Source organism: Haemaphysalis longicornis, unplaced genomic scaffold (assembly GCF_048455015.1).
Source record: "Haemaphysalis longicornis isolate Haplotype H1 unplaced genomic scaffold, Haemaphysalis longicornis Haplotype H1 scaffold_1, whole genome shotgun sequence".
Lineage (NCBI taxonomy): Eukaryota > Metazoa > Arthropoda > Arachnida > Ixodida > Ixodidae > Haemaphysalis > Haemaphysalis longicornis.
Genome location: NW_027526203.1, coordinates 222971789 through 222998896, shown reverse-complemented (window position 1 = coordinate 222998896; position 27108 = coordinate 222971789). Strand labels below are relative to the sequence as shown.

Below are 27108 nucleotides of genomic sequence, written 5' to 3'. Positions count from 1 at the left end.
TTGTCCGAGACGACTTTTCGTGGAATGCCGAACGTAGCGAAGAGGCTCCGGAGTACGTCAATGACAACCGCGGATGTTGTCTGGGTGACGTGACGGACTTCTACCCACTTGGTGTACGCGTCCACAACAACCAAGTAGGTGCGCCCGAGTAGTGGTCCCGCGAAGTCAACATGCACGGTGTGCCATGGTGTCTGGGGACGGTCCCATGAGAGAATCGGAGCTTTTGTTGGGCTATTCTGCGTTGATTGGCATTCAGAGCACTGTCGCACTGTTTCTTCAATCATCTTGTCGATTCCGGTTAACTCTATTCCCAAGTGAGGAAACCAGTTTCGTCCGAGGAGGTTACATCCTGATCCCTTGATTACCACAAGCGGTAATGTAAAAGTCTTGCCGTTGTGCGTTACTTCTACCGTTGCACAGCCGAGCACTGGAAGAGACTGGCCTGACCATGTGCGTAGGAGAATGTTGTTCGTCTGGAGCCGAGGTGGGTCGTTCGTCCACGTGGATCTGAACGTTGTCTCACTGATAAGCGTGCAGGCTGCACCTGAGTCGACTTCGAAGGTCAACGATTTGCCATGTACGCGTAGCTGCATCATGACCTTCTGGGTGCTGGATATGTCCATTAAGGTGTTGAGCTCATAAAGCGCCTTGCTTGGCGACTCTTGAGAAGTCGTGTCCTGGGCTGATGCTGTTGTCGAAATTCCTTCACATGGATATTCGATGCTGTTGTTCCCCTTAGTTCTTGCTTCTTTCCGCTTTTTGAAACATGCTTTTTCGATGTGTCCGCGTTTCTTGCAGTAGTTGCAGGAAGCTGTCTGGAACTTGCAAGTGTCCGGACTATGTTGTGCGTCACAACGCCAACAACGTTGGTTCTTCTTCTCGGCGTAGCTGGTGGAGCGGCCTGTCCTTCCCGTATTGCAGGTACTTGTACTGGCTTTGTGGATCTCTCTCCATTCCGCCTTCACGTTTTTCTGGTCTTCAACGGCGTTTTCAGCTCTCAATGCGAAGTCAAAAGCGTTCTTGAACGTCAAGTCCTTTTCTGCAAATAGCCGCTGTTGGACCTGCTCATTCCGAAGACCACAGACAAAACGATCTCGCAACATTACGTCCAGTGGTAGCATAGACGGATTCGCAGCCATATCTGTGCTGGTGCCAAAATTACAATCCGCTGCTAGTTTTTTGAGCGCTGCCACGTAATCACTGAACGTTTCGTAGTGCCTTTGGTCCCGTCGTTGGAAGCGTGCCCTGCAGAAGACTTCAGAAGGTTGCGGATCAAAGTGAGCCTTGAGCACCTCAACGATGTCATCATAGTCCACTTCGCTGGGCTGCTTGGGTTGAACGAGGGCGCAGACGATGTCGTAAGTCTGTTCCCCGCACAGCGTTAGCAGGTGAGCGCGTTTCTTGGAAGCGTCCTTGATGTCGTTAGCTTCGAAGAAGAATTGAAGCCTTCCATACCAGGATCTCCAGGAGCCGGAGCTGCCGCTGAATTCGGGTAGCCGACCGAAGTCGCACGTCGCCATGTCGTCCCGTTTCTTGACGTCGGTGACCTGCCGGTGAAGTGCCGGTGAGTCCGCAGTCTTCCTCGTCGCCAAACTGTTGCGTCCGCACAGCCGTGGATGGCTGCCGACGATTTATTACAACTCAAGAGGTTGGGAACATAGGCAGTAATTCGGGCGTTGGAGACAGCACTGGCCAGCGTTCGACGCGTGAGGCGCGCTCGTGCCACAGAACCCAGTGGTGGTGGTGGTGGTGGTGGCCCATAAAGTGGCGCATACCCACTCAGGGGGATTGGCCAAGAAGAGTGTATTTGTTTTAACTAAAAAACCAGATAGGCAAAAAGGTGCAGTCGAAGAAAGAATTTAGACTATAGGTTGAAGACAGAAATAGAAGAAGAAAGAGGAGTGAGAGAGCCTGATCAGAATCATTTTAACAAGGCAGACGAGCTGCCTTTGAAATGAAGGAATGAATGGCTTGACAGACATCCTCATGGCAGTGACCTAGCTGTGTGCCTCCAAACGACAAAAGCACTGGCAAGGTTAGTGGCATTCCAAGACGCCGCAGGGGAGCCTCCAGCAGTTTTCTCCGGTGATGCGAGAATCGGCGGCAAAAAAGGAAGAAATGCTCATCCGATTCAATTTCATGGCAGAAGTGGCACAAGGGTGAGGTTGCTAGATCTGCCCGGTAAAGATACCTGTTAAGTGGGGGAACACCACACCGAAACGAAGTCAGCGAAACTTCGCACGAGCGAGTTTGGCAGAGGCTTCTTTTCCACCGAAACCTGAGGTGTTCGAGTTCCGGAGAGGTGTGCAGCCCGTGATCGGACACGTCCTGGGCCAACAGGTATTGTCGATAACGGGCTAACAACACGCAAGCAAACGGGGGAAGCACCTCCACAATAGGTAACGACAATGCCATTTTCGCTAGTGTATCCGCGGCTTCATTAAGGGCTAATCCACAGTGGCCAGGCAGCCAGACAAGCCTAATTGCCCGCACGTACGTGGGAACGAAGGAGTAAAAAGTTTTAAGCATGGGACTGACAGTTTCTGAAGAAAGGACCATGCACACGGAGAGGGAATCCGTCAGTATCATCACTGAAGATTGCGCCGAATCGAGTTTCAGAACAGCAAGAAGAATAGCCAGAAATTCTGCATAAAATATGGGAATATAATCTGGTAGACGCAATGAAAAAGACCAATTCAATGCCGGAGAGAAGATACCCACCCCAACTTTCTCATTTTTTCCAGAGGCGTCGGTTGCAATAACCACGTGCGATGGGTATTCAGATTGGTGAGCCAGGAGAATGTTTTTAATTAAGTTGGTTGGAAGCAACTTAGCATGTTTTGGGAAAATGTTATCAAAAGAAACCTCCACTACTGTGGGTTGAGACTGCAAGAGGGGGACTGATAGGAGCGTGGAGTTTAATGGATGAAGTAAAGAATTGGCAAAAATGACCTGCGGGCGCCGGATACGAGACCAATTAGTGGCGAAAAACGCAAATGCGTGTTGGACAAACACAGCCCGTGATCTGGCCAGCGGTGACTCTAGGAACTTTGCAAATGCATTGATGGTGAGATATTTAAACCTGGAATTCAGCGTTGGGACTCCGGCCTCCAAGTATAATACCCGAATCGGGACGTAACCGGGTAGGCCTAAGCAGCAACGCAAAGCTCCTCTCTCGCGCGCACATCATCGTTGTCGTCTTCTGGCGACATATCACATCTATAAGACAAAGGTATTTAGAAGACACGTACGTGTAACCGGCTAAACCTCCCACTGTCTACCACAGTGATTTATCATTCGGGGTTAAAGTACTGGGATTCTGCCTCGGGGATCTTTGCCGTGCGTTACACTCATTCATTCTAGAGTCAGGCCGTCTGCCGTGTTAGCTATCATTTGGCCCTGCTGGATTCCCCTGTCAAACCTACGCACGCCTTGCTCACTGCTTCGGCTGTACGACATTCCCTCTTCGTGATACTTAATTCTTAATTTTCATGTTTTTTTACTTCTGTCTATAATCTCCTAACTTTTACTTCTCTAGTCATCTATGCTAATCCATTCTAAGATTTAAATGTTTCTTTTTCCCCAAAACCTACATAGTTTCTTTCGGTAAAGCACCTGGCCAATCCCCCTGAGTGGATATGAGCCATCTTTCTGGTACCACCACCACCACCAAAAGGGTTACACAGTCCCTTCTTGTCATATCCTTTGTTCTTTTCAGCTACCGAGTCACCGCACCCGGGAACGTCCTGCAATCCTTCGTACGCAGCCCATTAGGACCTGCTGTGGAGGGAGCCGAAAGCCGATCAGCGTGAAAGAAGAAAACGTGCACTGAGCGTGCTGAACGTGCTGCGTGCAGTGGGTGACAGCAGCCCACGCGAGATCGAACCCGAAGCTAGTCCTCAGCAGTTGGAATCAGAACCCAACCTTGCGCGCTCCTGTGGAACGTCCTGAAGGGCGTTCTTGGTCACTTATTTCGATCGGTGCACGGCCAGGCAGCAGCCATGTCTGACAGGAGCAGCAGCACTAGCGAAGAGATGGTGAGATTCCTGAAGAAGCGCGTAGAATCCCACCAAGGAATCTCCCTGCAGCAGCTCACTGGTCACCTGTCCCAGCTTCCGCCGGGCCTGAGGACAAAGTACGGGCGTTCCATCAAGTCCGTCAAGATGTTCCTTCACACTTTTCCTGAGGTTTTCGTCATCCGCGATGACACCAACGTCTTCCTGCGCACCAAGAGCCCCGAGGCCACTTCGTCGTCGGACGGCAATGCGGAGAACAAGCCAGACAATGGTACGGACGGCGAGGACGTCACCTCCCTGACTGATGTAAAGGGCACCGTATACCGCATATTCAGCCTGTACGGGTTCATCTCCATCGAGAAACCTGTGAAGACGAGCATCTACTTCGACGTGAAGTCGTTTGAGAATGCCGAGCACACGAGTTTGCCTTCGTCCGGGCTCAAGGTGGGCGAATCAGTCATCTGCGACGCAAAAATGGGACCCAAGGATTGCGAAGCTAGGTTCCGAGCAATCCACGTCACTCGGGCCGACAAGAACAAGCTCTCCTCGTCGCATTGTCTCTCGCTTCACAGCGTAAACGACGAAGGAGCAGGTGATTGCGACGCCGTAGGGGACCTTGCTAACCAGAGCGGTGTGATCGAGAGGGTGAAGCCCAACTATGGCTTTATAAAATTCGGCCGCAATCAGAGTGACCGGGCATTCTTCCACGCCAACAATGTAGACCAGTCGCTCGGAAAGTCGATAAAAAATCTCCCAGACGTGTTTGCTGCTGAGGACGTGGTTCGCTTTGACGCCAAGCCCAGCAAGAAGCCAACAGACAAGGTCAAGTGGGAGGCCACAATGGTGCACCTCTGCCGGGACAGCAACGGCAATGGCGCAAATGACTTCGACGAATTCAACAACAACGAAGTGTTCGTGTCCGACGATGAATTCGACCTCCAGGACCTTCTTCAGGGAAAACTCGAGAAGTACGAGAGCAGCGAAGATGGCTTGAAAGAGTCCCCTGTAGGCTACGTCGACTGGGATTCAAGCTCGCTAAAGGGGTACTCCTGCAACTCCTCGCCCAAGGGAAATGAGGATGGGAGGCTCTTGTTCCCAGAGTGGGAACGCAGACCGAAGTTGTCGGGTGAGCGGGGCTTCTTGTACCCCATGACCGAGTCTCTCGGTAGAATCAAGTTTGGACCCAGCTGTGGTTTATCGGCTTGCGCGGCCGCCGAGGTGACATACCGCGACGAAGAGCTGATTGAGAACCTTCTCTGGGACGTGGCCGACGGCCAGCCAGTTAGCTTTGACGCCGAACAAGCGGAAGATAGCACGTGGATTGCCACATTGGTATGGATTGGACGCAGGCCGGCGAAGCCACTTGTAGGTGATAGAGAAGACCTCTTTACCAGGACCACCAAGAATAAAAGGGACGCCCACAAACCATTAACAAATTCCGCCACGGAGACACACGGCCATGTTGGCGGGGAGGAAACGCTCCAAAACGTGGGTTCGAGATTCCCACTCATCCAACCTTCCATCACTAGTTACAAAAACGTCAAGGGAGTCATCGTACAGGTCACGGAGTGCATCGGGACTTGCGAAGTCCAGGAACTTGCAGCATCGAGGAGGGTAAAGTTCACGAGTGAAGGTTTTTATAAGGACGGCACCATGTTCCTGGGCTATCTCAACGAGGCGCTTCGGGAAGGTGACACGGTATTCCTGGACTACATGGTAGGCGTCAAGGGAAGAAATGAAGAAATACGCTGTGATCTCGTCTGGCAGGGCAGGCGACCTGGGGACGTCCGACAGATGAGTCCCGAAGAATTCCGGCGAAGGCTTCAGAAAGACACGCAGAACGGAGAGAAAGTTTTCTGTGCCGAAGACTTCAAGGCGGAGACTGAACGAGCAGATGAGGCGTCACATACTTCATCCTGTATTCCCTCGGACACCGGACTGCCGCAAGACACGGTGCCCACCAGGGAGAGTGAAGCGAGCAGCTCTATGTCTGAGGCCGGTCTTCTTGCAGCTCTGCCAGCGCTGACGAGCAACCCAACCCACATGCCGTCCTTTGGAGCACGCAATGAATCGCCTGCTTGTGGAAGTGCTCCAGACGAATTTTCGGAAGATTTAGACGATGAGGTCCTCCTTCAGCTGGCCGATATAGTTGTGGCGAAGATCATTGCGCAGGAGGAGAGGCTGCGAGTCGACTTCCACGATATTGGCGTCCAGACAGTTGACGAAGACCCTTTGCCATTGCCGCACTCTGGGCCAGATGGCCTTGTCCCTGCCATTGTGAGCTCCGGCACGCAGACACTGTCAACAGGAGAAATCAAGTCAGAAAAGCTGTTCACCAGTTAATGAGCTTGCCAGGTGATCGCTATCGAGCTTTTCTCCAAGGGCGCTGGCGTGAACTTACATTCCCATGGCATTTTTTTACCCTTATTGTTTTCAATAGATGCTGTTAGTCAAGCATTGTAAGAAACCGCTTTTCTGAAGAAGCAAACAAGCGAAGTGTCTCATAGTGCACTAGTTTTACCTATGTGCTCATGTGCTACTTCAGTGGGAGGAAGAATTGTGGCAATTACTTTTTTTCCTGGGAGTCATCTAGTTTTAACATACTGAAGTAAAGCTGCTGTGCTTCTCGCTGTTCAGTGTCTGTCCAGTCCGTCCTCCATGCTGGTGCAAAGTTCTTTGTACAGCATGACATACGAAGTGCGACTTTTTTACTCCCGATATAAAGATAGGGAGCTGATCTAGGATAAGACATAGGTGACACCTAAGCACTTACGAGTTGTTCGAAAGCATATTCTAGTTACACGTCACTGTGTATTCCTTATATATTTTCGCTTTGCGATTAACCTTCTGATGACTTTATGTGGGGTATTTTCGTAGCTTTCTGACTGAAGTGTGTGTTACTATTCAGTGTATATATTGGCTAGCATTATGGCTTTACAAAGGAATCATTTCGACGTTATTGCTCAAAGATCAGGAGCCTGGCGTAGCCGAAGGGTAACGTACTTTCTGCAGTTCAGACGCCTCACAATTCTTAACGGCTTCGTTCTGTGTCCTTTCGTGCTGCGCTGCTGCTGTTTCTGCCGTCGTGCATTCGGAGAGGTGTCGGCAACGTCGGATCTCGTTGCAAGCCTCTTCGCTCTTTTTGTGCGTTCTTCTGCTCCTTACTCATCTGCGGTGTGCTTGCGCGGACAGCAGCCTTTCGATTCTGCCGTGGTTGCGGCCGCCGACAATGTAGAAGGCTTAGCGCCCATGGTATTGCAAACACGTATACTACTGCCACGCGGAGCGACCCGGCCCCACCGGAACCCCATTTTCGGCTGCCTATACATAAGTCGCTTTCAGTAAGTTTTATCTCTCGCTCTCGCTAGCGAACGTTGCCACCAAAGTGTAGAGCACGCGCTAAGGAACGCGTTGCTGCCAATGTTCACGGTCAGCGGTCGTCCAGCAGGTGCGGTTTTTGTGTTGTGTGTTGGCCAATCCACCTTTGGAGCAGGCATGTTATTATGCCCGTTCAGCTTTCACGTGTGTTTGCCTTATCTTACCAACGAGCCGAGCAACGTTAAACTGTTTCCTTTTCTTTGTGTGTGTGTGTGTGGGGGGGGGGGGGGGGGTGGAGGGAGAGAGAACCCACTGTGGTTGTTTCGGTGGTGTGAGGGCCATCCACCTTGGTAGGTATGTTCTTAGACTATATTCAGCTTTAATTTTTTTTTTTATTTAGACAATACTGCAGGCCAGAATTAGGCCCTAGCATGAGTGGAACGATAAAAAACATAGCATATCAGGCAAATGTAATTATACAATCTCTAACTTAGAAAACATTAACAAAAGAATGGCAAACGACAAAAAATTTCTACATCTGAAAAAGCTGACCAGTTGATGCATGCAGATTAGGCGAAGTGAACACAGAGGCAGGAAGACTGTTCCAATCGGATATTGTTCGCGGGAAAAACGTACATTTATGAGTGTTTGTGCGGGCGAACAATGGGGTAAATTTAAAGGGGTGGTATTGCCTGGTGGGCCGGGAAGAAAGACAGGTCAGATATATTGGTGGGTCAATGCGAAGTTTGCGGTTCCAAAGATCGGCAAGAAATTTTAATGTGCGTTTAACTCAATGTTTAACTCAATGCGAAGCAAATTGTGCCAAGCGGGAAGAGGATGAAAACCCTTAGAGAACGCGGAGCGGAAGCAAAGCTTCTCAGTCGTCAAATTTTACAAGCATGTTTTCGCATACAAACCCCTTAAGATGTGCTTAGGTGTTCTCGGACATTTTTTGAGAGGGCCTTGAAACAGGAGTTTGCTACGTGGGAAAGTGGAGGTGGAGAAAGCTTAATAAAAATTAGCCCGGTATGGAAAAAAAATCGCAAGCTATATTGCATCGAGCGCGCAGGGTAATATGTACTGTTTACACATATTTTTTTGTTCAGTTCATTCAGTAATTTGGATAATAAAGGGAGAAAAAAAACGGTCTCGATCGACAAAGCAACACGCATTAGATCAGTAACTCTGGCGAAACTTTGTTTCACAATAAAGGGTCTTCTCCCTCCCTCCCTCCCTCCCCTCTCTCTCTCTCTCTCTCTCTCTCTCTCTCTCTCTCTCTCTCTCTCTCTCTCTCTCTCTCTCTCTCTCTCTCTCTCTCTCTCTCGCAGATGGAGCAATAACCCCCTCTACTCCATTCCGTAATTACGGCCCTAATGGTCGTACTAACACGTAACTTAAATACTTCCTGCTAGTAAAACGCGTGCACTAATATTTGGGCAGTTTTCTGATACTTCGGGCAGCTTTGCTTTGCTTTCCAAAACAACAAATTTACGGTTAAAGAAGGTTTACAGGGAAGAATGCGCGAGGTGGTGGCGTGTTTATTTAAGTACGCAATACTATACAGAGTATTCAGGTCCATGGTGATGACCCTTCTTCTGAATCTCTGTGGTGTAGATTCTAGTAACGTTGAGGTGTAGAGTAATATTTCCGGACGGACGGAATATTGCCGTCGTTTCCTTTTATTGACCCCCTGTTCTGCCAGCACAGCACCCCCCCCCCCTTCTTAGTTTATCGAGATCACTTTCTGCCCTTCCGTCTGTTATAGTTCTCCATGGTGGTGATTTTAACATGCCTGACGTTACCTGGGACAATACACTTCCGGTTGAAAATAGCTGATCGGCAATTCATGCTGCATTTTTTTTTTCGTGCATGCATATAGGCTTTTCCAGTCAGTAAATTTTCTTACGAGGATTACAGCTTCGGGAAGCAGTGTGCTGGATCTGGTATTCAGCAACCAACATGATTTTGTTCAGTCGGTTATACCATTACCAGGAATTAGAGATCATAAAGCTGTAACTGGTACATTGGTGAGCAGGCGGGTAAAAAATAGTAGATAGTGTCCACGAAAAAATTATTTATATGAAAAGGGCAATTACGATTCCTTGAGCACGGAATTTGGTTCTTTCTTGCCGTCCTTTGTTGACTACAGCTAATAGCTGGACATAGAAAGCTTGTGGACCCTACGTAAGGATAAAATATATTCAATAACAAACAGGTTTATTCCATCCAAAAGGCAGAAACAGTGTGTCGATGAACATCGGACGACAAAGGGGTTACGTATGTCAATAAAAAAACGCTAGAATGTATACAAGACATTTAGAAGAACACACAGTCCCATCATATACGCTAAACTAAAAGAATTTAGTACGCAACTGAAAAACGACCTGAAGCTTTCAAAACACCGATATTTATCATCCATAGCTGATAGAAGGAAGAAAAACCTCAAAGAAGTATGGCGTTACATCAAAAATAACAAGAAGGATCCCATTGGCATCACTACTATCACGCATAATGGAAAATTACTGAAAGATGACCTCACTAAAGCCGAGTGCTTTAACGCATGTTTTTATTCAATTTTGCCAGCTCGAAATTCCATTTTCGTGTCTCATTCGCTTCCACAATTGACCGATATGAATGACATTGTTATTACCGAGCAGGGCGTGATGTCATTACTCAGTAATCTGAATCCTCACTCCGCGTATGGCTCTGACGTACGGCTATGACTCCGCGTATGGCTCTCTAAACACATTTTAAAGCGCTGCGCAGCCGAAGTATAGCTGCTTTCTTAGTTTTAATTTTCAATGTATCGCTCGAAACCAAAACGCTACCTCGTGATTGGAAAAGTGCAAACGTCACACCCATGTACAAAGCTGGGAATACGATATATATATATATATATATATATATATATATATATATATATATATAGAGAGAGAGAGAGAGAGAGAGAGAGAGAGAGAGAGAATAAGGGTTGGCAGTCAAGAAAACCTCGGAAAGCAAAGGGGGGAATGCGGTAGGTCATAGAAATAGATGAAGAATTTTTATGGTCATCGCACCAGACCGGTATTCTGGAGGTCTTGGGTACGGATCACCCGGCGGGCATTTTTTCGCCACTTTCTTTCTGACTGAAAAAAATTTATATCTGTTTCTATTACCTACCGCATTCCCCCCTTTGCTTTCCGAGGTTTTCTTGACTGCCAACCCCTATTCTGTCTTAATTCACCGAGCCCCTCCTCTCCCATTTCTGATTCGCTACATGCATAGCGAGGGCCTCTGTTCTAGCAGTCTTGGTGCCAAAGGTAGCTTAAGCGGGTTCAACGCTGGTCGACCACTCTCGACATGTCGTAGACACTCGAGTCACGGCCAGGGGGTTAAAAAACTCCCACCTCCCCTCGCGGGAACCCCTGTGTAGATGCGACGCATAGGCGGAACGGCGAAGGGACCGCGTTTTATAGTGCGCATAACGTTGAGGGGACTGCGTAAGCCGGTCCCAGTCGATGACGACGTTGGCGTACTTGTAAAGCGGCGTGGACTCTAGGTGTTTGAGCCAAGCGTGGATGTTGCTTCGCCGAAGAACGGCACACCGGTTATATGCGCAGCGCGCTCGAAGGAGAGGAAACCGCGGAAGAGAGAGTACTGCACATGCGCCGGCCCCAGCGCGTCTGCCGCGGCTATGACGCAACGTGCCGCGGCTGACGCAGCACAATCCAACACAATCCAATCCAAATCCAATCCAATCCAAATCCAATTCAATCCAATCCAAGCCCATCCAATCGAATCCAATCCAATGCCCCTCGCTAAGGTGGCTAGAATGGGGAGGTGTGAGTACCGGCGGCGGAAACGTGACTCCAAAGCGCGCAGATGCCACGGGCGGCGCTGTTGACCAAGGCGCGGTAGGGCGCGGTAAGGCGCGCAGCTGGAATGAGCGCGCCGCCGGCATCGCGTCGGCTGCAATTCTACCATCAAGGGGGAAACGAACCCGTTGCAGTATGGCGAGCTTTCTGGAAGAGTAAAAGAGAATATTTATCACTAAAAAAATTGATGAGCCCATTTCATTACACCCATGAAATTTAGTTTTACGGGAACAGTTCGCATTGCATGCAGTTTCAAAAGCACGTTTGCACATTACGTGAAGTGGCTCCGGCTTCTATTAAAAAAAACTTGGAGTTGTATAATGTGCACTGACACGGCCCTGTACAGAGGCGCCTTGCATTTCGCTTCCCTCGAAATACGGCCGCCGTCCTCGAGATCGGCACTACCGCATGGGCCAGCAAACTGTCAATAACTGAAGGCGTCTCGGAGTACACCGCGCTTTCTGCTACCCTTAACAAACCACTAGACCGCATGCAGTTATCCCGCTCACATCAGAAATTATAGCGGACATCGAAGCAACCCATCTGGTCACGTCATGAAATCGTTTATTTACAATGAAAAAAAAAAACGTTTATTTACATGTGAAGATACAAATTTAACTATATTTACAGGTGCCCATTAGCACCTGTAGATAAGAAACACACAAAAAGCATTTACCGCTGCAAAGAAAACAAGAAATATTCACCGGGGAAGAACTATTTGCAGGTGAAGAAGAAAAAAAAAAGCATTAACAGGTGAAAAAAAAAACAAAAAAAATGTTCATAGTGAGGATACTAAAATTAGATATGAAGTAGGAAAGACTATTTCCAGGTGAAGAAAAACAAACTACTGACAGGTGATGAAGAAACAAAAAGTATTTACAGGTGAAGAGAGAACAAAAGTATATTTATTGGGGGAAAATAAAAAGTATTAACAGCGGAGCTGTTGTACAAGCCGTAAGTTCGCCGTAGCAGAAAATAGATACCAAGAAAATGCCGAGCCCTCGTGAGCGCGTGCCTCGCGGCGCCCACCGAGCGCCTTCGGCACGGGAAGGGGCTTTAGCTTAAAAAAAAAAGAAAAACAGCGCTGTCGTCAAGCCCTACCGCCCATGTAAAAAAAAAAAAAAAAAAAAAAAACTTCAGCGCTTATGCGGAAGTTCCCGCCACCGCTGCCTCGAGAATTGATGAGAAGAGCACGGTACGTGGAAGTCTACAATGCTGAGGATGACTTTGCATCTACCACTCGCCGCGAAGACGACGGCATCTTCGATGCATATGACGACGATTACTAGCTCCCAAACAATGCAACTAAACAATGATACTAAAAACTTAACTATGCGTCCGGGAATGCCCAACTACAAGAGCTTCGTCATTCAAGTATTGCGCGTGAATGCAAGCTTCCCTGAATTTTTTTAAAAGTGAAGAATTAAAAAAAATTGTAAAATACAGCCTGCATCATGCAAGGTTTCACTGCATTCAGTTTCTTCTCATTACCTTGCTAGTTCACACCTTAAGTAGAAACTGTATCCTCCTAAGGCAAGAAAACCATATAGCGTGAAGCTCAGGGCAGCAGAATGGTCTCGGCAGCCAATCTGCGGCACATCACCCATTGACTAGCGAATTTCTGCCGCGGCTTTAGCATGCAAAGGTGTTACGCTGAATGCGCAAGTTAGTTTGTTTTCTCCGTTTGCTCCGTCGTCTTCTTTGCTGTCGACAGCATCGCACCGGCCCGAACAAATGCCCGAACGGGAGAACGACGCGAGACAGTCCACAACGTACGACGAAGCTGGCCACGGCGAGGGCAGGGAGAGCGCGGGGAGGACGGCGCGGCCGGCTGCGGCTACCGCGCCTCGACGGGCAGCGCCACATTTTCCCTGGTGTCATCTGCGCGCAAGGGAGTCACGCGCGGCCGAAGGAAGGCGCCGCGGTACTCACACCTCCCCATTCTAGCCACCTTACCCTCGCGAGAGAGTGTTCGCTATCGGAGAGGAGAGGGTGTGAGCGGCGGAGAGCGCAGCTGTCTCGGCGAGGAGAATGGCGGAGGGGCGGACAACGCCGACGACGACGACGATGACGCCGGAGGGACAAGGCGAGTGAATCAGATGCTCTGCATATAAAAAGAGATCCTCTTCACCCCGAGTAGTCCGAGTGGCGCTGGCTACCACCCCCAAGTGCAGGAAACAAAAAATACCTTAACATAAATACCCAAGAAAGTGGTGGGGGAACAACCCCGCCGGTAGCGTCGTGGTCATCGTACCAGACCAATATTCTGGAGGTCGTGGGTTCGGATCCCACCCCGCGGGCATTTTTTCACCGCTTTCTTTCTGACACAAAAAATTCTCCATCTGTTTCTGTTACCTACCGCATTCCCCCCTTTGCTTTCCGAGGTTTTCTTGACTGCAAACCCTTATTCTGTCTGAATTCACCGAGCCCCTCCTCTCCCATTTCTGATTCGCGGCTATATATATATATATATATATATATATATATATATAGATAGATATAGATATAGATATAGATATAGATATAGATATAGATATATTGTAATGGGAAATTGGTGCAACCACTGGCCAACCCGCCCGTATGGCTGGTTCACGAATCATCGCCAGCGGCGGCCGCGAGACAGAAGAAGCAGAAGACTAGTCTACCCGACATAGCCTGGACTACCCGTTTCTGTGACTGCGCTTCGCTACCAATAAACACCTTTCAATTGGTGGAGATGCGGGTCCTTCGTAAAACCTGGACCTTCGCAACCGGCGGCTGCCCACCACAATGTCCCACGAACCAGTCCATCAGCCTACTCCGGCGGGCCAGGTGCCGCCGATTGTCTGCCCTGGAACCATACGCCCGCGGGAACCCGCTTCGTTCAGCGGGATAGACGATCGTGACGTGGAAGACCGGCTTTCTACCTTTGAGCGGATTAGCACGCACAACAAGTGGGACGACGCCATGAAATTAAACAACGTGGACTTCTCTTTTACGCATCTCGCCAAACTTTGGTTCAATAACCATCGTCGAGAGATGACTAACTGGGCCGAGTTCAAGGAAAGGTTTACGAAAGCTTTCGGGCGACCCGAAGTGCGCAAGCTTCAAGCAGAACAGCTTTTACGAGTACGGGCTCAGAAAACTGGAGACTTCACGAGCTACATTGAAGATGTAGTAGACCTTTGCAAGCGCGTGAACCCCAGCATGTTGGAAACTGAGAAGGTAAAACATATCCTTAAAGGTATCGACGACGACGCATTTCAGATGCTGCTTTCCAAGGATCCGCGGACCGTTAGCGACGTCATCAGTCTCTGCCAAAGTTATGACGAGCTGCGCAAGCAAAGGGCCTTGACCCGGCGTCCACTCGCCCAAAATGAGCCGCTTGCGAGTTTAGCCGTTGACCTCGACGATTCATGTTGGTCCGTATAAAAGATTGTCCGCGAAGAGGTTGCCCGACAACTTTGCCATGCCGCTTCAAATATTACTTTGGAGCCGGGCCCTGTTCCTCAGTCTACTCTTCGGCATGTAGTTCAAGAACAGGTGGCGGAAGTGCTGCCTCCTTTTAGCCAGCAGACTTCCGTGGCTGCTCCGATTACTTTCGCTGACGTCGCGGGACGGCTTGCGCAGACGAGAACGCCGTTCCGACTCCCGGCTCCACCAAGACCTCTTCCTCAGGCGCGGGTTCCAACTCAATCCATGAATCCCTGGCGTACTCCGGACAACCGGCCGATTTGCTTTTCGTGTCACTACCCAGGACATGTCGCACGTTACTGTCGTCGCCGCGTCTCTGCCTGCCAACGGTCCTCCACCGGAATGCCACTATCCATATTACGGACCTACATACGGTTCCCCCCCGACGCTGCCCCAAACCGCTTCGGACTCGTACGCGCCTTCGGCTTCCGACCGCCAGCCTTCGCCGACCGTCGTTCTCAGTCCCCGCGCCGACGCTCGCTTTCGCCGATGCGTCGTCGTTCCACTCCTGCCACAGAGGAAAACTGACAGCAGCAGTTCCGGAGGCAAGAACTGCGTTGCCGTCAAAAAGTCCAAGCCCTCCACTGTCTCCCGCAAATGTTATTGACGTGTCAGTCGAAGGTGTCGCGACTGCTGCGCTGGTCAATACCGGAGCAGCAGTTTCCGTGATTCGAGCCGATCTCTGCCGCAAAGTTCGTAAAGTTATGACGCCTCTCTCTGGACTATCCTTACGAACCGCCGACTCCCAACCCGTTCATGCCTTGGCTGCGTGTACGGCTCGCGTTTCCGTCCAGGGCGTAGTGTACGTCATTGAATTCATCGTGCTTCCCAACTGCTGTCATGACGTCATTCTGGGATGGGACTTTTTGTCTCGGCACAACGCCCTTATTGACTGTGCGCGTGCCGAAGTTGAATTTTCTGCCCTACCAGGCGACACCACTGACGATAATTCTGCGTCATCCGCCGCTAAACTGGTCGCAGCCGCAGACACGACCATTCCTCCCCAGTCCGCCGTTGTAGTGCCGCTCTGTTGTACTTCTTTTGGGGGATACAACTGCCATTTTCACGCCATCCGAGGTCTTCCTCCGCCGCAGGTGCATACCGCTGCCTTTCACTGTGCTGAAAATTCATTCTGGCGAAACTGGCATGACTGTTACCAACCCGTCCGCAAGCCCGTGCTCCCTGCTGCGGGGAGAATGCCTTGGCATTGTCGAGCTCGTGGATTCCTGTCGGGTCATTGACGTCCCAGACAATGCGCCTGATCATGACATTTCCGCTCTTACCCCTTCGACGACGACACAACTTTCCAACTACGTGTTTCATGCTTCAATCGATGACGATCTCGAGCCCGCGCAGAAATGTCAACTTCTGGAACTCCTGTGCCGTTTCCGTTCGTCGTTCGACTGCGCACAACCCTCGCTTGGCCGTACCTCTATCGTCACCCATTCCATCGACACTGGATCGCATGCGCCGCTGCGGCAGCGACCGTATAGGGTGCCTCCTACCGAGCGTCAAGTGATCGATGAGCAAGTACGTGAGTGACATGCTCCAACGGGACATCATTCGCCCATCGAACAGCCCATGGGCCTCCCCCGTTGTTCTCGTAAAGAAGAAGGACGGCTCGATTAGATTTTGTGTGAACTATCGGCGCCTAAACGGCATTACGCGCAAGGACGTCTATCCTCTACCACGCATTGATGATGCCCTCAATTGCTTACAAGGAGCTGAATTCTTTTCGTCCCTGGACTTACGCTCTCTGGATACTGGCAGGTGCCTGTAGCGGATGCTGATCGCTCGAAAACGGCCTTTGTCACCCCGGATGGCCTCTTTGAATTCAAGGTCATGCCGTTCGGGCACTGTAATGCCCCTGCCACCTTCGAGCGAATGATGGCCGGTGTGCTACGAGGTTGAAGTGGAAGACGTGCGTGTGCTATCTAGACGATATCGTTGTGTTTTCCCCTGACTTTAGAACGCACCTTGCACGTCTCCAGCAAGTACTGACCTGTATCACCAACGCCCAGCTACAACTCAACCTTAAAAAGTGCCACTTTGCTGCGCGTCAGCTCACCATTTTGGGTCACGTCGTGTCTAAGGATGGAATACTCCCGGACAAGAGCAAGTTGCGTGCTGTGGCCGAATTCCCGAAGCCGACAACTATGAAGGCTTTACGGAGTTTCATCGGCCTCTGCTCTTACTTCCGCGGCTTTGTACGGAACTTCGCGTCCATCATATCCCCGCTTACACAGCTTCTCGCTGACGGCGTCGGTGATCTATCGGCCTGGTCGCCAGCATGCGATGACGCATTTACGACCTTGCGGCGCCTCCTCACTTCACCGCCTATCCTTCGGCACTTCGATCCGGGCGCTCCCACGGAGATCCACACTGACGCCAGTGGAGTTGGCCTCGGCGCAGTGCTGGCACAGCGGAAACCTGGGTTTAGCGAGTACGTTGTCGCATATGCGAGTCGCACGTTGACAAAGGCGGAATGCAACTACTCCGTGACGGAAAAGGAGTGTCTGGCCATTGTATGGGCGCTGGGAAAGTTTCGACCCTATTTGTACGGCCGACCTTTCGACGTCGTCATGGACCACCATGCGCTCTGCTGGCTGTCCTCCTTAAAAGATCCATGCGGGCGCCTCGGGCGATGGGCTCTGCGGCTTCAAGAGTTCGACATACGCGTCATTTATCGGTCGGGCCGTAAACATCAAGACGCTGACGCTCTGTCCCGATCGCCGCTTCCTCCTGAGGTTGCCTGTGTTTTGACTGAGGACAGCATTCTTTCTGCTCTCTCCTTGGAAGATATATGCACTGAGCAACGCAAGGATCCATGGATCTCTTCCATTATTTCCGTCCTCTCTGGACCGTTCCCTCACCAAGGATCCCGTGCCCTTCGCAGACAAGCTTCCCACTTCGCACTGCGTGACGGCCTTCTTTACCGCCGTAACTACCTCGATGAAGGATGTAAATGGCTTCTTGTTATCCCGCGCCATCGCCGTGCCGACATTTGTGCTTCCCTTCACGCCGACCCAACCTGCGGTCACGCGGGTGTCTTGAAGACGTACCATCGGGTCCGTTTGCGCTATTACTGGCGTGGCATGTACAACTTCGTTAGGAAGTACGTCCAGTCATGTGCCACGTGCCAGCGCCGCAAGTCTCCTCCCGCTACTTCAGTCGGTCCCTTACAACCGTTACCGTGTCCAGCGAAACCCTTCGATCGTGTTGGCATTGACCTCTATGGACCTCTGCCCTGTACGCCCGCTGGTAACCGGTGGATTATTGTCGGTATCGACCACCTGACGCGCTATGCCGAGACTGCTGCATTGCCAACGGCTGCAGCAGGAGACGTCGCTTCTTTTATTTTCAGTCACTTCATTTTGCGACATGGAGCGCCTCGCCAGCTCCTTAGTGATCGCGGACGCGTGTTCTTGTCCCAAGTTGTTGAAGCACTGCTCAAGGCATGCCGCGTCGTGCATCGCACAACTACTGCCTATCACCCACAAACAAACGGCTTGACAGAACGCTTCAATCGCACACAAGGGAATATGCTCGCCAAGTACGTCGCCGACGATCACCAGAACTGGGACCTCGTACTACCCTATGTCACCTACGCATATAATACCGCCACCCAAGCTACAACGGGTTTCTCTCCCTATTTTCTGCTCTACGGACGTGAGCCCTCGTGCACTCTGGACACCATCCTACCCTACCGACCCGATCCTTCAGAGTGTACGCCCCTTTGTGATGCCACGAAACGCGCGGAAGACTGTCGACAACTGGCGCGACGTTTCACTGCCGAAGAATAGTGGAGACAAAAATCTCGTCATGATGACGTTGCTGCAGACCCCATCTATTTACCTGGTTCCCTGGTGTGACTTTGGGTGCCCTCTACTACACCGGGGCTAGCCAGCAAGCTACTGTCGAAATATCACGGGCCTTACCGCGTCATTGAACGGGTTTCCCCAGTCAATTACGTGGTAGAGCCTATGACCCCTTCTGCGAACCTCCGAAGGCATGGTCGTGAAACCGTGTACGTGCAGCGTTTGAAGCCTTACCACGAACCGATCGTTTCTTCGGTTCCATGACGCAACAGCCAGGATGGCCCTCTCTTCTCCGGGGGGGGTAATTGTAATGAGAAATTGGTGCAACCACTGGCCAACCCGCCCGTATGGCTGGTTCACGAATCATCGCCAGCAGCGGCCGCGAGACAGAAGAAGCAGAACACTAGTCTGCCCGACATAGCCTGGACTACCCGTTTCTGTGACTGCGCTTCGCTACCAATAAACCCCCTTTCGATACATATATATATATATATATACTATATATAGTAGACTCTCCATAAACGGAACTTCAAGGGATAGAAAAAATTAGTTCCGTTTAACAGGAGTTCCGTTTATTGAGAGAGATGTGCAAAGGTGCAAATTTTTGTGGCTACGCAGTCGTAATGACATTTCATCGAACTCTAAGCACTAGAAGGTGAATGCACGTGAATGTTTTTCAGAAAGCAAGAAAACTACAAGAGGCATAGGCACAGCATTCACAAAGTTGATTTGGCAACAATGAGTCACTGTGCACTACAAAATGCATCAATTATTTTTTTTTCGAGTCCTTGCAACTGCATCTTCACGGAGGCTAGAGGCCTCAACTTCGCCAGTGCTTACGAGCCACCGAATTTAGAAGACGGCAACGCGGTAATGAAGCGCGAATAGCTCCACGATGGCACGAACCAGGCGGCAGGAGCTGAGCCCTGTAACCTCGGCGTCTTGAATCGAGACCGAACGACTTGAACAAGAACTGCGATGTTTCATTCGTTTCTCTAACACGTCTAACCACTTACAAGACGATGCTTACGAGCCCAACGAGGCTAAACAAACAAGGAGGCAGAAAAACAAAAACAAAAACGAAACAACCGGAACCGTCAAAATGTGGTTCTCATACCAATGGGTATCACAAGAAGTTCCAATTCTGGTTCCGTTTACACGGTGAAGCCGAAAATTTAGTTCCAATTACCGGGCGTATCTTTACCTTATCTGAACACAAAACCAACCAACTTACAGGCTACTGTTCCGTTTAAGCGGCAATTCCGATTAAGCGATTTTCGTTTATCGAGATTCTACTGTATATATATATATTGAGAGAGAGAGAGAGAGAGAGAGAGAGAGAGAGAGAGAGAGAGAGAGAGAGAGAGAGAGAGCACTTTATTAAAGAACCCCTCCCCGGCAGCCGGAGCTGTGCGGCGACCTTCGTAGCCCGGGCTATGATGATATTCTGTCTCTACGGGTCAGAGCAGCTCAACGCTGCCTCCCACAGCTCCGAGGAATTGATTTGAGGGAGGGGATCATATATAGACAGGCCCACATGTGATGTCACATCCTGGCCTTGTCTCCGCATAGTGGGCAAAAGAGGAAGGGATAAACAGAAGGATGTATGTGATGGAGGAGGGCCCTATGGGAAGGGATTTGGTCTGTGCGAGCCTCCATAGTCGTTCTTCCGTGTACGTCAGTGAGGGTTGGGCCGGTGGGTATTTGAGGCGAGAGAGGCGAGAGAGGCGGTAATGAGTAGTTATTTCGTTGTAGCTCAATAGGCTATCTCGGGCTGATCTGGCTTCGTGAGAGGCTACAGAGGTGGAGCACGCCCGGGAGGGGAGTGCTCGGGCTGTCGTGTGTGCCACCTCGTTACCCCCAAGCCCAGTGTGGGCAGGAGTCCAAATCAGCTCAAGTTAGGTAGTAGATGGGACTGGGTTTTGAATGAGAGGTTTTAGGGCCTGGGGTGAGATGGTACCCGCCGCATAATTTGTAATGGCCGTTTTCGAATCAGAAAATATGATTGAGGGTGGTGGCCGACTTGCAAGGGCTACTGCGATTGCCGCCTCTTCCGCCGTGACCGGTTCTGCCGTGCGGATCGTGAGAGAAGTGAGTGGCGGATTGGTTGGGGCGTTCATGACTGCTATAGCGAATGCAGTGCGCTGTCGATATTTAGCTGCATCGACATCCACTCCGTCTGGGCGTATCGGGTACTTTTCAGCAAGCACTTTGGCCGTGTGCATCAGGGTGCATATTTCAAGGGAGGGGGCGGATTTTGATGTTAGCGTGAATTTCCAGTGGGATAGAAGACTTGGAAGCTGTGATGATGGGCGCTTTGAGTTGGAGGCGTTGCAGCAGATGCTGTCCCGGAAGTGTTTTGGTTAGTCGATTCAGTTATACAATACAGGGCGCTTATATGAGCTCCTGTGCCATGTTGTAGGTACCGGTGGCCTCAAGCCTGGCAGTGGAAGTGCCGGGTGGGAGTTGTAAGTCAACCTTATAGATTTTCCATATCATACAATTTATTTTCGCTAGGTCCGCGTCAGTTGGGAGGAGGTACGGAAGGGAGTAAATAATACAGCTGATGATCAGCTTCTTTAGCGCCGTTATTTCGGGTAGCAATGCATTTAATTAACCCGATGGTTTGGGTGACGTCAGAAGAAAGCTGTTTTATAATGGTCGTAGTAGTTCTTGAGCGATTTATAGTGAGTCCGAGAATTTTGATTTTTGATACAATCGGTATAGGGGTTGACTCAATGTAAACATGGATATTTTGATTCCAATGTTGTCTTTTCCTTTTGGGTAGAAGCAATAGCTCAGATTTCGTGGGGGAGCATTGGAGGCCAGCGAGGGCAGCGCCCTCTACTACAGCTGTCGCACCAGCTTGGAGGATTTCTTCTATTTCGGCGTCACTGCCCCCTCACCGCCCGCTGAAATTCTGATCGATCGATGATCGGATCGATCGATCGATCAATCAATCAATCCCCCATCCCCGCTTACTGCAAACGGCTGCAGCAGGAGACGTCGCTTCTTTTATTTTCAGTCACTTCATTTTGCGACATGGAGCGCCTCGCCAGCTCCTTAGTGATCGCGGACGCGTGTTCTTGTCCCAAGTTGTTGAAGCACTGCTCAAGGCATGCCGCGTCGTGCATCGCACAACTACTGCCTATCACCCACAAACAAACGGCTTGACAGAACGCTTCAATCGCACACAAGGGGATATGCTCGCCAAGTACGTCGCCGACGATCACCAGAACTGGGACCTCGTAGTGAGTCCGAGAATTTTGATTTTTGATACAATCGGTATAGGGGTTGACTCAATGTAAACATGGATATTTTTATTCCAATGTTGTCTTTTCCTTTTGGGTAGAAGCAATAGCTCAGATTTCGTGGGGGAGCATTGGAGGCCAGCGAGGGCAGCGCCCTCTACTACAGCTGTCGCACCAGCTTGGAGGATTTCTTCTATTTCGGCGTCACTGCCCCCTCACCGCCCGCTGAAATTCTGATCGATCGATGATCGGATCGATCGATCGATCAATCAATCAATCAATCAATCGATCGATCGATCGATCGATCAATCCCCCATCCCCGCTTACTGCCTCCCAGAGCTTCGATCGATCGATCGATCGATTCATTCATTCATTCATTCATTGATGGATTGATTGATTAATTGATTGATTGATTGATTGATTGATTGATTGATTGATTGATTGATTGATTGATTCATTCATTCATTCACTCATTCACTCATTCATTCATTCATTCATCGATTCATTCATTCATTGATTCATTGATTGATTCATTGATTGATTCACTGATTGATTGATTCATTCATTCATTCATTCATTCATTCATGATCGATTGATTCATGATCGATCGATCGATCAATCAACCAATCAATCAATCAATCAATCAATCGATCGATCGATCGATCGATCGATCGATCGATCGAAGGGTTTAACGCGCCGACGCAATGCAGACGATGCGGCCAGTGGCGTAACTAAGGGGGGTGCAAGGGGGTACAAGTGCCCCGGGCGCCACTTGGGAGGGGGCGCCGAGCCACGTCCTCCCAACATGTGCCCGAGCGAAAAAAGCGGCACCGGGTTACCGTATGTCACCGCAGCGGGGCGGCACTGCCGCAAAAGTCGCTGTTGAAGAGAGCGCCAGTTTAGGCTTGTTGGCACGACATTGCAGCAAAAGAATAGTGTTGAGGAAGACAAGGATGGCAAGAGGGGGTCATACATGGGGCGCAATTAATGTCGGGGGACGCACACAGGGCGCTAGCACCCCACGCACCTTCCGGCATAAGGCCCCGTATATTACCCCCTCTGTCCGTCCTTGTCTTCCTCAGCACTATTCTTTTGCTGCAATGTGGATGTTCAAGCAGTTTCTTTCCTTTCTGCTTTCCTCACTTCTTTCCTTGTCACGAAGCGGCGCCACCGATGTGTGAATGATTAGGTACGGAGTCCAGGAGGCAACCCCATTTGATATCCAGCATGTGTGCGTGCTGCATGTATGCATGTGCTTTCTGTTTTCGTTTGTATTCCAGAAGCGGGCGGTGGGGTGGCGGCGCTCTTAAAATTTGCACCCTTACAATTACATTAATCCTTCGCAGGTATCCTTAAAACGCCACTTGAACCACGTGCAGTAGATTTTAGGGATCCTCCCTTATATTCACCGCAAACCATTATGGTCGTGTTCCATCAAAAACGATACACGCCGCGAATGCTCAATGGAAGGCGTTGCGCGGTTGCGTTCCATTTCCTGCCGCAACGGTTCTATTTCATGCCGCAGCCCCGAGCTAGCACATCAGGATGGCTAGGTTGCGCTGTATCACCCTTCGAAAGATGCTCCTCACCGTTTTCTTTCCGCCGACTCATGGGCGGGCTACAGCGGCGGCGGACGCCCGGCCATGGCCGACGCTGCTGATTTGTGATGCCACCCCGAGAATTTTAGGTAACGGCTGGTAGAATCAGCTGATCGACTACGTTTAATCCAAGCATTTATCATCAGCCGTATTACTTACTCCCTCCCGTACCTCCTCCCAACTGACGCGGACCTAGCGAAAATAAATTGTCTAATACGGAAAATCTATGAGGTTGTCTTACAACTCCCACCCGGCAATTCCACTGCCAGGCTTGAGGCCACCGGTACCGACAACATGGCACAGGAGCTCATAGAAGCGCACCGTATTGGACAACTGAATCGACTAAACAAAACACTTCCCGGACAGCATCTGCTTCAACGCCTCCAACTCAAAGCGCCCATCATCACAGCTTCCAAGTCTTTTATCCCACTGGAAATTCACGCTGACATCAGAATCCGCCCCCTCCCTCGAAATATGCACCCTGATGCACACCGGGGCCGCAGGATGCACAGGGCCAAAAAGCTTGCTGAAAAGTACCCGATACGCCCAGACAGTGTATGTCGATGCAGCTGAATATCGGCACCGCAATGCATTCGCTATAGCAGTCATCAACTCCCCCAAACAATCCGCCACTCACTTCTCTCACGATCCGCACGGCAGAACCGGTCACAGCGGAAGAGGCGGCAATCGCAGTAGCCCTTGCAAGTCGGCCACCACCCTCAATCATATTTACTGATTCGAAAACGGCCATTAGAAATTATGCTGCGGGTACCGTCTCCCCCCAGGCCCTAAAACCTCTCCTTCAAAACCCAGTCCCATCTACTACCTAACTTGAGCTGATTTGGACTCCTGCCCACACTGGGCTTGGGGGTAACGAGGTGGCACACACGGCAGCCCGAGCACTCACCACCTCCGTAGCCTCTCACGGAGCCAGATCAGCCCGAGATAGCCTATTGAGCTACAACGAAATAACTACTCATTACCGCCTCTCTCGCCTCAAATACCCACCGGCCCACCTCTCGCTGACGTACACGGAAGAACGACTATGGAGGCTCGCACAGACCGAATCCCTTCCCAATAGGGCCCTCCTCTATCACATACACCCCTCAGTTTATCCCTCTCCCTTTTGCCCACTATGCGGAGACAAGGCCACGGTGCAACATCACATGTGGGCCTGTCCATATGATCCCCTCCCTGAAATCAATTCCTCGGAGCTCTGGGAGGCAGCGCTGAGCTGCTCTGACCCGGAGAGACAGAAGATCATCATAGCCCGGGCTACGAAGGTCGCCGCACAGCTCCGGCTGCCGGCCACCTCCCTCGCTTAGAGGTCTTCTTTAATAAAGTGCTTCTCTCTCTCTCTCTCTCTCTCTCTCTTAACTAAGGTATAAGCAGAGTCTTTCAATGCCTTTCTGGTTATGAAACTTCGCCTTCACGCTATGGGAGAGCACGGCCGGGCTGGAGGAGCGGCGGGCGCGCTCGCCGCTCCTCCAGTCCGGCCATGGGGAGAGCTTCGTACACTGCCCAGGGAGGCCGCGCCGCGGCGCTGGTGTTGATCGGAGGGCAGCCGGGGGCGCGGTCAGAGCGCGTTCGGCAGGGAACGGACCACGGAGCAAGATAATAGAGAGTTTTAGCAGTACGTTCGTTACGTTCGTTACGTTGCTACCGGGTTTACCGGGACCCGACTGCGCATGCGCCATTTGTTCCGTACGCGGCCGGCGTCTATCCCGGCGCTCTGCTTCCGTGTTACCGTATCCGGAGCCCGCAACCGGCTTGCTCGGGTGTTGAAAACTTTAGGCTTAGCGTCCTGGCGATCGCCGCTATCTGTGCAACTGCGAATGACACTCCGTAACACAACGTTTCACCTCACTATCATCCCCTTTCTCGCATGTGAAACTTTATTTGAGCTACAACTGCCGTGAGCGATCGGTGACCGAGACATCTGCGTAGCCTGTTTCGATGCTTCCGAGGCAGGTATCGCCATCTCTCGGCCGCGCGCCGCACCGCGCTCCGCGGCATCCACGGCCGGTCAGCATAGGCTTGCGTCGCGGCAGATATATCTGATCGCCGCTTTTAAAATAAGCCCTGAGAACAATCCCTAGCACAATTTTTCACCACACTAACACCTACTTTCTCGCAGGTGGAACTTCGTTTTAATAATCAGATTGATTCGGAAGAGCAGCGACAAGCGGTTGCTACCGTGGTATGCGCCGGTTCGAGCCGCTGAGTGTGCCGAGCTGGCAGGCGCGACCGGCGTGTGCGCGGACTGTTTCCGATGCAGAAAACGCTTCACGATTGCCTGCTTTATCCATTTCTTGCGTACAAAAGCGCGGGATCTACAAATTCAGCTCAGCGATCGTCGTAGTTGACCATGGAGCAAAAACAGTGGGCGGAGCGGCGCCGACGAGGCATCGCACACCCGCATCGGGCCATGTGTCTCAAATTCACGCGTACGACTAGTCGTGGTGACAGTCGTAACGATCAGTCGCATACGAATCGCGTGTACCAATCGTACATGTGTCTAGCGTTTCAATCGGGCAAGGCCAAGGCCATTCCTCCACGTAAACGGCGCGCGACCATGTCGTCACCTGCGCTCGCTCTGGTGCCGTCGCCGCCACCGCAGCCCCTGCCTCCCAATGCGTCCGGCCGAGCGCGATTTATTTTAGATTTGCAATGCTTTAGGGGAAACTGCGTTGTTTATTTACGTATTTTTAGCGTGTGGATTTTTGCAACTACTCGGCTAATCAGCCGTCACACGGAACGAACGGTACGACGCTACGGAGTGCTAAAACACGTTTTCCGTTTCACTCTACGGAAAGAACCCGGTACGTACGCGCGCATGCGCAGTCGGGTCCCGGTAAACCCGGTAGCAACGGAACGAACGTAACGAACGTAACGAACGTACTGCTAAAACTCTCTAATCTTGCTCCGTGGAACGGACCACGGAGCACGGCCGGGCTGGAGGAGCGGCAGGCGCAAGTGCGCGCTCGCCGCTTCTCCAGTCCGGCCGTGCACGGAGTAAGATAAAACCACAGAACAGGATAAAACAGACGCTCGCCGCCTTATCAGCAATGCGCTTGCGCTCTACGTGTCGTGGGCCGCTCAATTGGACTGATCATTTTGTGAGTGGCGGAAAAATTTGGTGCGAACGGGCATGCTGCTGCTGCGTTCCTGCCTGCCGGTCTGGCCACGGGGCGGCCTCTGTAGCATCCACCGTGGTCCCGCGTAATTCGCAACGACAGCGCCAAATCCTCCCCTAGTGGTACGTGGTGTCTGAAAAACGTTGCACTTATCGTCATGGCAACGAGTGGCGAGGGGAGAAAGGAGGTTGGTGACGTCGCGGACGCTGCTGACGTCATTATTCCCGCGGCAGCCTGGCCGGGCCACCGCGCGCCGGCCCCTGAAACCGACGCTCGCCCAACTTTCGCGCCTGCCGCCGGTCGCTGCCTCATGGGCCGCTCGGCAATGGCACCAGGCGCGAAAGTTGGACGAGCGGCGGCGATGACTAGAAATGGCCGCCGCCCGTCGTTTGTTATGTGTGCAGTAACATGTTTAATAATTGAACGAAGAAAACATATAGGTAATAGTATGTTTTCTGGTGTCGAATTGTTGTCTTTGTGGCGATATTAATTGGAGTGTTACACAAACATTCTTTTAAATGCAGAGCATTTCAGTAACTCACGATGTCACCCGCGTTGGCGTCCGTAGTCCGCACGCTCACTGCGCATGCGCGTCGAGTCGAGGCGAAAGCGAACACTCTCTCGCGAGGGGCATTGGATTAGATTCGAACACTCTCTCGCGAG

General features: G+C 51.0%; 1 protein-coding gene across 1 annotated transcript; it reads left to right on the top strand.

Annotated features, from left to right (window-relative positions):
• The first annotated feature begins 4001 nt into the window (after positions 1–4001).
• LOC144157908 (uncharacterized) lies at positions 4002–6359 on the top strand. The gene has a single exon (XM_077688628.1). The coding sequence runs from the start codon at positions 4002–4004 to the stop codon at positions 6357–6359; it is 2358 nt and encodes a 785-aa protein (XP_077544754.1).
• Positions 6360–27108: the final 20749 nt, after the last annotated feature.